This window comes from Lactuca virosa, chromosome 7 (assembly GCF_052849685.1).
Source record: "Lactuca virosa cultivar CGN04683 chromosome 7, Lactuca_virosa_CGN04683_v6, whole genome shotgun sequence".
Classification (NCBI taxonomy): Eukaryota; Viridiplantae; Streptophyta; class Magnoliopsida; order Asterales; family Asteraceae; genus Lactuca; species Lactuca virosa.
The window spans coordinates 207821165-207831504 of NC_136432.1; the positions used below are offsets into that span (position 1 = coordinate 207821165).

Consider the following 10340-nt stretch of genomic DNA (forward strand, 5'->3'; position numbering starts at 1 on the left):
TGACATATAAGTTTCCCTAGTCAAGGACCATTCCTTGACAAAACAAATATTCAAGGAATAGTGCGGACTCTTATCAAGATAAACACTTCACACAATTGGTCTTAGTTGGTCTTTGTCTTATCCAAGACATCACAACTTACCAATTTCAAATGTACAGGAGTAGAAAACATTTTACACTATATTTGATAAGTGTTTTAAACCTTACTTTATGTCACTCAATGTTACAATCTTGGAGTATGACTCTAAGAGTTGTTTTTGGAATGAAGTATGATCCATCTTCTTGATTTTAACCATTCCAACAATTCACGACCCCTCATCTTAGTCATAACAATGCACTAAGATGTCCTTAGAGTATGAATTTGTGATATGGTTTCATAATCATTAAGATGATCATAAAACATGATACTAAAGTACTCTCCCATCTTTTCAGATTTGAGAAACTTTTTATCTCTCTGCCAAATTTGATTCTTCTCATCCGTTCTGCCATACATTGAAACTTTTCCAATGTTACAGAATTATACTTAACCTTATAAGTATAACCATATTTACTAATCTGTAGTAAATCATGACGAATCGATCTTTGTGGTGGACCTTGACCAGCACACACCCAGTGTGCCTAACTCCTTAGTCCTTCAATTGGCTCACATATGCATGTAATCAATGAATTAGTCTCAATTTTACAAAGATGAGAATTCTCATTCATCATACAATACAACTTGTATGATTCCAAGTTTCTGTCTAACTGAAGCTTCGGTGATGAGAACCTTTCCTCATTTGGTAAATTCAGACACTACCACAAATGAGAGAATCAAACTCATATTTCCAATATTGCTAGAAACATACAAACATCAATTTTCCATAAATGCCATTGTAAGGGGATATAATATAAAATAAACTAAACAAAACTTTTATTTCTTTATAAAATGCGGAAAAATATTCCTTACAATGCATCTTCAAATGAAAACTATGTTATTACATATTTCCTAGCAATCTATCACAACTTTTAAGTAGTAGCTCAAAAATCCGATCCTCGAACCATGCGATAGAAATCCATCTTCGTGATCAGATTCAGCACACTCTTCTTTTAACCTTCCTTTTGCTCGATCCTGCTAAACATCAAGATGCAACCTAGTCACATCATGTAATAAGAATCAACAATTAGGAACTTTAACAAAGTTAGATAGTGGACTTACCTGAAGCCGAGTCAAACATTTTGTCTCTACTTGCTTTCAAATATTTCAGGTATTCAGGGCAGCTTCGCTTCCAATGTCCCTTCTCATGACAATAAAAACATATAGACTCTTTGGGAATGGTACACGAGACAATCACAGACTTAGCCTTTCCCTTTACCTTTTGGTCAACCGGGTTGACCAAGGTCGATCTCTTTCCATTGGGACGAGAAAGCTTTTCTGGACTTCCAATGTTACCATCGTCCATGTCCATGGAAGTTTGAGAATTAGGCCTTCCATCAATATTTGCTTGACCATTGCGCCAAATCATTGCTGATTCAGCAGCAACAAGCAAATAAGAAAAATCTATTAGGGTTATGTCAGGATCTGTCATATGGTAGTCTTTAATAAACTCACCATACGACTCAGGAAGTGACTGAAGAACCCAGTCAACAGCGAACTTCCTTGAAATAACAGCACCCAACATTCTCAACCTGTCAATGTGTGACTTCATTCCTAAGACATGAGTGCACACAGGTCTTCCATCTTTATGTTTCGTTTCTAGTAGAGCTTGAGTGACCTTGAACCTTTCAAGTCTTCGGGCTTGTGGGTCAGGGAGAATAAATAGAGGAGGTGGAGGGAGTGAAGCATGATGTTGAGGGACATCATCTTCAAGAGGAAAGCTTGTTCCAAGCGATTGGGAAGATCATAGTTGTCTGAACCAGACATCTACAATGGGAGAAAATCAAGTTGGTTGATTCAAGTCCTTAATATAACACCCAATATGAAATATTAAGGCTAGGACCCGACACAATATTTTATAACTTGGAAGAGGGATGTCGTAATCCAAGCTATAAAATATTTGAAGGTAGGCGAATGACGATTCACCAATTTCCACCATGAAAAACGAAATAATTTATTAGGTTTTAATTGGATTTGAAACTCCTAGATCTTTTGAGATTCATTGAACTTTTCAATGGCATGTTTCAATCTCGATTGTGCCCTCTCAAGTTTTGTGACTGGGATGCCGAGGATCACAAAACAAGGTGTGAATAACCATGCAAACTCACTAGGTACCCTTAATATTATCACCTAATCGATGTGCCGGTTAACCACACACGCTCCACCGATCTATGATAAACATTAAGTCACCCTTCGTGATCCTTACTAGTCCAAGTTAGTGTGCCGGTTAACCACACACGCTCCACCAACGACTTGGTAAGGTACAAAGTGTGAATTCCATGGACTAGCACCAAGTTCACATTTTTCCTAAAGTAACTAAGATTGGGAATTAAAATATTTAGTTACTTTATAATAATCATTATACTTTTAATGAGGATTTAAAGTCATTGTCCTACCCGTTCGGCTAACGACCCTCCACCGATCAAGGAAGCGGTGGGTGAGAATGGACACCCATTAAGTTGCCATTTTATAGGCAACAACCTTATACCCCCCTTATAGATCGGCTTCGTGAATGAGGCCTACTAACGGTAGAACGACTTATTCTTATACATATATATAATAATTAACCATTAATGTTATAAATAGTATAAGTGTTGAATTTTAACTATTAAAACTCTAAGGGTTGGAATTAAAGTTTATTAAAGTGTGTGAAACTTTACAAATTCCAAAACTTGAGGGCAAGTTTTGTAACTATCCAAAACTTTTCATTTCATAACTTATGAATTAAAGGTTCATAAAAATGAAGACTCTTCATTTTTATGTAAATTATGTGTTTAAATGTGTGTTTAAAAGAAGTGACCTTTGGATATCCATAACTTGAGGACAAATTATGGACTCCATTAAAACACATAAATGATCAAGAATTAATCCAAAACAATTCAGCAAATAATTCCTATCATCTTCTAAATTCATAAGAACATGAACATGATCATCAAAGTTTCAAGAATTATATGAACACATACAAAGCATGAAATTTTGATATAAGCTATTGTAAATGGATTAGAACAACCATTACACCAACTAAAACAAGTTTTAAAACACCAAAACAGTTTAGGGTAATGTTTCTAGTCCATTTCCAGTAGCAAAAGTCGAAAATATGCATTCTGAGGCTTCTACTCGCCGAGTGAACGAACCTACTCGGCGAGTAGGATGAGTTTAGTCATGGACTCGGCGAGTCCCCCCATGGACTCGGCGAGTTCATCATGCAGACAGCAAGAAAATCAACTTTTTCCACTATTTTGCATCAAGTATCAAACAAACAAGCCTAAGCTCTGATACCACTGTTGGGTTTTGAACATTCTAACACTTCCTAAGTGTACATGCAACCCTAATAAACCTTGGATCTATGTTTGTCTAAGGTACATGCAAAATATTATTTTCCAAGGTTTATAACCTATCTAGCATGGCATGGGGTACTTTTAAACATAAAAGAACTAGATGAATTACATACCTTTTGTTGATTGTTGATTCCTTGGAGTTTGAGAGCCAAGCACCAATAATGTGAATGCCTCAAATGGAAATCACAAATCACCACAAACTTGGAAAATGTATGAGAGAGTATACTAACTCTTAGATTTCGGCCACCACTATTACACACACACTAGGGTTTTATTTCATGCAACATGAGCTTGTTTATATAGTGTGCATGGTTAGGGTGAAACCCTAATAACCCATGTCTTTTCCTTTCCAAGGATCCATGGGTTAAAAGCTCCATGGATCATCCACGGACTTCCATATAAGCTTAGCCCATTAACAAATGAGTATTAGCCCACACCATATAAATATAATAGCCCATGATTTAATTAGTCTTCCTTTTAATCACTAAATTAATTCATAATTAATTCAAGATTAAAACTAATTAAATAACATGACTTTATATTAATATATTATAACTTATAATATATTAATAAATCGTAAGTATACAATTCTCATAAAATTATCCATAAACAGTTTGGGTGAAGTGCAACCCAAATGGACCATGCCGGGTCGGGTCAAGTATATACCAAATAAGTTATGGACTTAGACACCTTATCCAACATGAAGATAAGGTCACATATGTATTTTATCATTTTACAACCAATCCACTAGGTTGTGGAAATGGTGTTTATCGGTGGGTTGGTAGTGAAGGGGCAAAAAGAATAGAGAGAAAAAGAGTGACTGGTGCTGCTATTTGCTTCTTATTGGTTGTCTTCATTCCACTTTCATAGAGACTCTACACCCTAGCCACCGTATATTGGGGCAGTGTTCACACGTCTCTTGGTTTGTCACATAGGTTTTCACGTGTGACTTGGGGCTCCATTCCAGATAGCCTTAATTTTTGTAATTTTCCAACGTTTCGTCCAACCATACATATATAAATACTCATAGTTATTTTTTTGAACCGACAAATATAAATATATAATCTACACCTAAACTAACACATAATTCCATCTATGTCCACGACGGGACTTGAACCCTCGATCTCAAGGTATTGGCATCACCTGATATCGTTGGGCTAGAAGGCCTTTGGTAATACTCATAGTGATCAATTATATCTTTAAGTGTTTGTGTGATTATCGGTCTCCTTCCATTTGTTGTGTTGGTGATATGTTATGTTGTTTGATTGGGGTTTTTATACAACACATTTCGACTATGTCGATACCCATTGTCCTTTAGGTCTGGGTAGTCTCTTAATTGGTCAAAGGTAACCGTTCATACTTTAAGTTGTCTTTAAATAAGTAAAAATGAAGTTGTCGTTGAACTAATCGCTCCATAGCCTGCCTCTTCTACTCGATGCCTCCAAACCTCCATACCCTCATCACCTTCCAGCATAACCCCGAGCCTGTGTTAAAGTTTTATTGATCCATTATACTTGCATGAAGGGGGAAGAAGGAGAACACTTTTATTTTACTTATTATACCTATGTTTTTTTTTCTCTTAGTTCTCAAATTGTTGGCTTTAAAAATGGGTAGTCGATTTCCTTTTCAATGTCCTTAGGATATGTTGTGATTATGATTTGTGTGTTCATCTGATTTTTGTGTTTGTATGTTCATCCAATTTTTTGATGATTTTGTTGACTTTGTATGTTGATCTTTGGTGTTCATTTTGTTTATGGTTGAATATTTTGTTTGTGTTGTTTAAGTTATTATGATCATATTTTTGTTAATTAACTTGGAATTTTTAGTAGCAAATAAATGGTTAAACAGAGGAGCGGAGTGGATTCTTTTTTTTTTTGAATGTTAGAATGCTAAATTTATTCATTCAACAACTTCGTTCAACAGCTTAACCTTGATAATTCTTACATCATTCCGTCCTCTTAATTAATGGTTCATCTATGAATCATTACGTTTCTACTAAACAACTTCTAAGACCCCCCCCCCCCCCCCCATATCGGAGGCTCGATGAGGTCAAACAAGAATGTATTAAACCACAAATCATTCAATTTTCTACCAAACAACACTTTATACTCCTTCCCATGGGATGTGTTAAGCTATCGTGTCACACCGATGAAGGATATATTAATAAACACATGTCTAACATCAGAAAATAAGTATAAAAGCCACGTGAAACCTTAATTTGTGCAATCAATGGTGAATGAAGGAAATTCAATCGTTGGAGGTGCTTCATGCTTGGTATATTTGTAGAATTCGTCTTTTACACAACAAGGGATTGGAAATCCTAGATTGTACGTAAGGGTTTATTTATTAAACATTAAAGCTTGAAATTCTCTAATCTTTTGATAATTGATATTTGAACATTGATGTGATGTTAACAGCATTAGTAAACACTTTGATAATGTTACTTGGTGTCCAAAACATTGGAAAACCCCTTACCCACTACCTGCAAGTCTAAATGGATGGAGTAATGGTTTTTTTTTTTTTTTTTTTTTGGGAGCTATTGCTCAGCGTAGTAAGTCTATCTTCAAGGATGTTCGGATTAAAAAAGAGTCTAGTTTTGATATGGTAGATTGGTAGTTGCCACATCTTTTATTTAAATATCAAAGAGATGTAGAAAGTTTAATATTTCTTAGGTCGATTGGCTTAAAAACTTCTATTAAAAAAAAAAAACTTAGTTAAAAAAATAACAGTTGTGATGAAATGAAAACTAATTAAAAATACATATATCCTTTCCATACAATTTTGCCAATGGCGAGTGTGTATGTTTGAGGGCTGAGGCAATTAGAAAAGGAATACATTCGAAGGAGATAATTCGTCTTTTAATGGAAACCTATAAAATTCAAAATAAAGCATAACTTTGGTAAGAAGTAAAATTGTTTGCTTTTAGTCCCTATATTTTTCTTGACTATCCACTGTTTGTCATGATTATTAGAAAATGACACCACCACCTTTCTTTGAGAAGTTTGAATGAAGGGAATGCTTACCATCCTCAACTTCAATTTTGTTACATCATATTTCTATAAGGTATCTTATGGTTATAACTTATAACCTTAATGACAACTTATAGTTGTTAAGCAAAATGTAACTTTGATAGAAACTAACTTATGCCAACGAAAATTTTTTGATTAATAAATGGATTTACGTAGTGTCCAACATGGCCGAACCCGGTCTAATCAAAGGTATGTACAACTCAGAATTCTAGAGCCTACCCTACCCGACACAGTCCATTAATGTGAAAACTTTGCATGGTTTAACTAAAAAAAGTCTGATTGTTTTTGTTGAATTTATCTTTTAACACTAAATTATAAAAAAAACATAAAAAACATCAGTTATATTTATTAATATAAAAAACGTTCACAGCTAAATATAAAAAACTTACAAAATTAAATTTAAATAACTGTCTTATAAATTATAAATACTGTGAAAGTAAATTAAAAAAGTTAGAGTTGCATAATTTGTATGATTTTAAGCTACGGAATACTTTCAATAATTTTTGTTTTTTTTTTTTGATGTAGGTCTAAGCAGTTTCAGCTCGGATCTTAAAATAATCTGATAAAGCCTAACTCGTAGTCCTCCATGGCCGGTTCCAAAAAGGCATGATTGATCCGATGCTAGAAAAGCGTACAATCTTATCTGATCCGATCTTGGAAGCTTATCCTGACTCGAGTCATGTTGGGCCCAATTTTTTGTGTAACTCTAGATCTACAAATGATAGGAGATGATGAGATACAACTACAACTCTATAATAAACCATATGCTACAAAAATACATTATATACACATAAACCAACTAAATATACATCTAACATAAATTAAATTGCTTCATACTTTTTATGCCTATAAATGTTCCTACCCAATAAAATTATGACAAATGTCATCATTTCATATTTTTTTAACTAACTCATTAAGGCTATATTAGGAATATATCAAATAAAATTAAATTGAATGGTAATTTGTCATAATTTTAATGGCTAAAAATAATTATAAGCATAAAAAGTAAGAGGTAATTTAATTTTTCTACACTCTTGTGATCTTGTATTTGTCTCATTATCATCCCTTTACAATAGTTGTGAAGTTTATAATTATAGGTACTAAAACGGAATATAACCAAAATATAAGGATGTAAACTAGAACTACATAATCATTGACCCAATTTTCAAAGCTCAAACCCCAGTTTTTCTTCTCATTTTGACCAATCACTTTCGCTTTATTCCCTGAATCAAAACAAAAAAAAACAGTCTTTATAGGGATGATTACCAGCTCAATAATTGATAATTCATTGGAGTAGAGTAAATTATAAGCAGATTGGTGTTCAAGAATTCTTTCCTTCTCTCGAAGGACGAAGAGTGTGGGGTTTTTCAAGGTAATTTAACGTAAACCATTTCTAGGGTTTAGTATTTCTCCCCGGGGTTGTATTCCCTTTTTCGAATCATCTTTTCGGTTTCTTTAAATCTTCAATTTGTTTATTGGCTTCGATAAGTATTCGAACATTTGTTTTTTGTTTGATTGTAATCTCAAGTGCTTTCATGTTTTCTGCATTTTGATTCTGCAATTTAGTCTCTGATTTCATGATGGATTCAAAAATTGTGTAAGTTTGATCTAAATTCTCTTTCTGGATTTTGAAATTTTCTTTGGATCTTTACTACAATCCTCTTGTCTGATTCATCTTCTCAAAATTAGATTCAAATTTGCATATAAATCTTTTTTGATAGTTCAGATACAGAGTAGTTCAGATTTCATCCATTTGCAAACAAGGTCACAAAAGTTAAAATACGCTTCCAAATCTGGATTACATCGCATTTCTCGCTTGTTCATCTTCTTGTTTCATTGTAAAAGTACAACAACTTAGTCTTACTTCAGTCTTTTAAAGTCCTCAATCAACGAAAATTCTTCATTTCTTGTTAACTTCTTCCCTGTTTCTGTTTTACATATTCCAATTTTTGTTTGTGCAATTGGTCAATTGTAGAATCTCATACTCCATTCCTTAATCAAAATCATAACTCGATCATGATTCATGCAGATCTAGACGACGAATTTCACCATGTTCTTTAGCTTCACACCTTTCAAAGGCATGAAATCAAAAATCGTTCCTTACTATATGAACGGAAATCCATCAAGTCTTTTCTGCATCTTACCACGAGACGATTCTTCACGCTTTTTTCCTCCTGGAAGCGCCCCTGTTTACCTTAATGTCTACGACATCTCCACCATTAACACTTGCATATCATGGACAGGCCTCGGTGCCTTTCACACAGGATTAGAAGGTGATTAAACCAAACCTCCATTTCTTCAATCATTTCCCTCCAGTTTCTCTGTTCATAATTCTGATTGTTTGTTCTTTGTGGTGGTTGATTACAGTTCATGGTGTCGAATATGGTTTTGGGTGTCATCAAGAATCAGAAAGTGGTGTTTTTGAGATTGAGCCTAAAAAATGCCCTGGATTTAAGTTTAGAGAGTCGATTTTAATGGGTACTACGAATTTGAGCCCTAGTCAAGTTCAAAGATTCATTGAGCTCCAATCTAATAACTACTATGGTGACACGTATCACTTATTTGGGAAGAATTGCAATCATTTTTGTGACGATATGTGTCAAAAGTTAACCGGAAACAAAATCCCTAGATGGGTTAACCGGCTAGCCAAATTAGGTACATGACAAAACTGGTTGTACTGTATTTTATATAAACTGATAATACTGATATACTGATGTCAATAAGACAAAAACATGTATTGCATTTGACATGTTTATTTTTATTGGACCGAGACGGATGTTAATGAGACAGTCAGTCATTCTGACAGACTGACTGAGACTGATGTTAATGAGACAGAACAAAACTATGTTTGGGTTGTTTGTAAGCTAATCTTTTGAAATGATTTTGTAGGTTCATGTTGTCGTTGTATACTCCCGAAATCAATCAAGGGTTCAGGTGTTAAAAACAAATCAAACTCTTCCGATGATGATGAGTATGAAAACAAGAGTTTAAGAGGTTCATTTAGTTGTTTCTCATCATTTTCAACGCATAATAAGTTGAGAAAGGTGTCAATTTCGTCATTATATAAACATTCACTCTACAAAGGATGCCTTCCACCATGGGAGTTACAAGTGGACTCACAAAGGCTTTGTGAAGAAGAAGATGAAGATGAGGATGATGAGTAAAGTGGTTTTTGTCATGTTTCATTTTTTTTATCGGTTTTGGTGAAACACCAAAGATTTTGTGCAATTGATATGAAAAAGATAAAAGATTTTCGTGATTGTGTTGTAAGATTTTCCCGAATTTTGATGCTTGGGATTGATTGTAAAAATATATTCTTTGTACTTTGGGCATCTTTAATAGTGGATAATGTACAAATGGAATTGATGCTTTTTTGACTGAGTTGATCTTTCTTTTTTGTTACGATATCCTTGAATTATCTTTTATCTTCTTTTATGGGTGCAATTAAAAAACTTAGGGATTGATGAGAAAAAACTTAGTAATATTGGCAATTCCTTTTAGAGTACTTGTTAATTGTTGTCATAAAATTAGCAAATACAATTTGTTTTATGTAAAAAGATTTATGTAATATGTAATATTAAGTAGAATTTCATCTATATCTTTGTAAACTTTTATAATTATATTTATATCTTTGGAAAATTTCAAATTACATACGTATCTTTATAAAACATAAAAACTTAATTTAATCATATGTAATATATTAAAAAATAAAAACATCTTTATACTGATTTTTTATTACTAAAAAATAATTAACTAGTAACGTTATAATATTATCATTCGTCCACATTGTTATTCTTTTGCTTTATGAATTCTTATAAAATCCTGACACCTATATTGAAATT

The 10340-nt window shown here is 33.5% G+C and overlaps 1 protein-coding gene across 2 annotated transcripts; it reads left to right on the top strand.

Annotated features, from left to right (window-relative positions):
- The first annotated feature begins 7603 nt into the window (after window positions 1–7603).
- On the top strand, window positions 7604–9879 carry LOC145127887 (deSI-like protein At4g17486). Of its 2 annotated transcripts, none has more exons than XM_079063018.1 (4): window positions 7604–7870; window positions 8528–8771; window positions 8866–9153; window positions 9388–9879. In XM_079063018.1, exons 2-4 carry the CDS (start codon window positions 8549–8551, stop codon window positions 9660–9662), a joined length of 786 nt encoding a protein of 261 aa, XP_078919144.1. In that variant the 5' UTR covers window positions 7604–7870; window positions 8528–8548; the 3' UTR covers window positions 9663–9879. The 2 variants fall into 2 exon arrangements, with proteins under 2 accessions (XP_078919144.1, XP_078919145.1); XM_079063019.1 differs by lacking the exon at window positions 7604–7870 and adding an exon at window positions 7949–8095.
- Window positions 9880–10340: the final 461 nt, after the last annotated feature.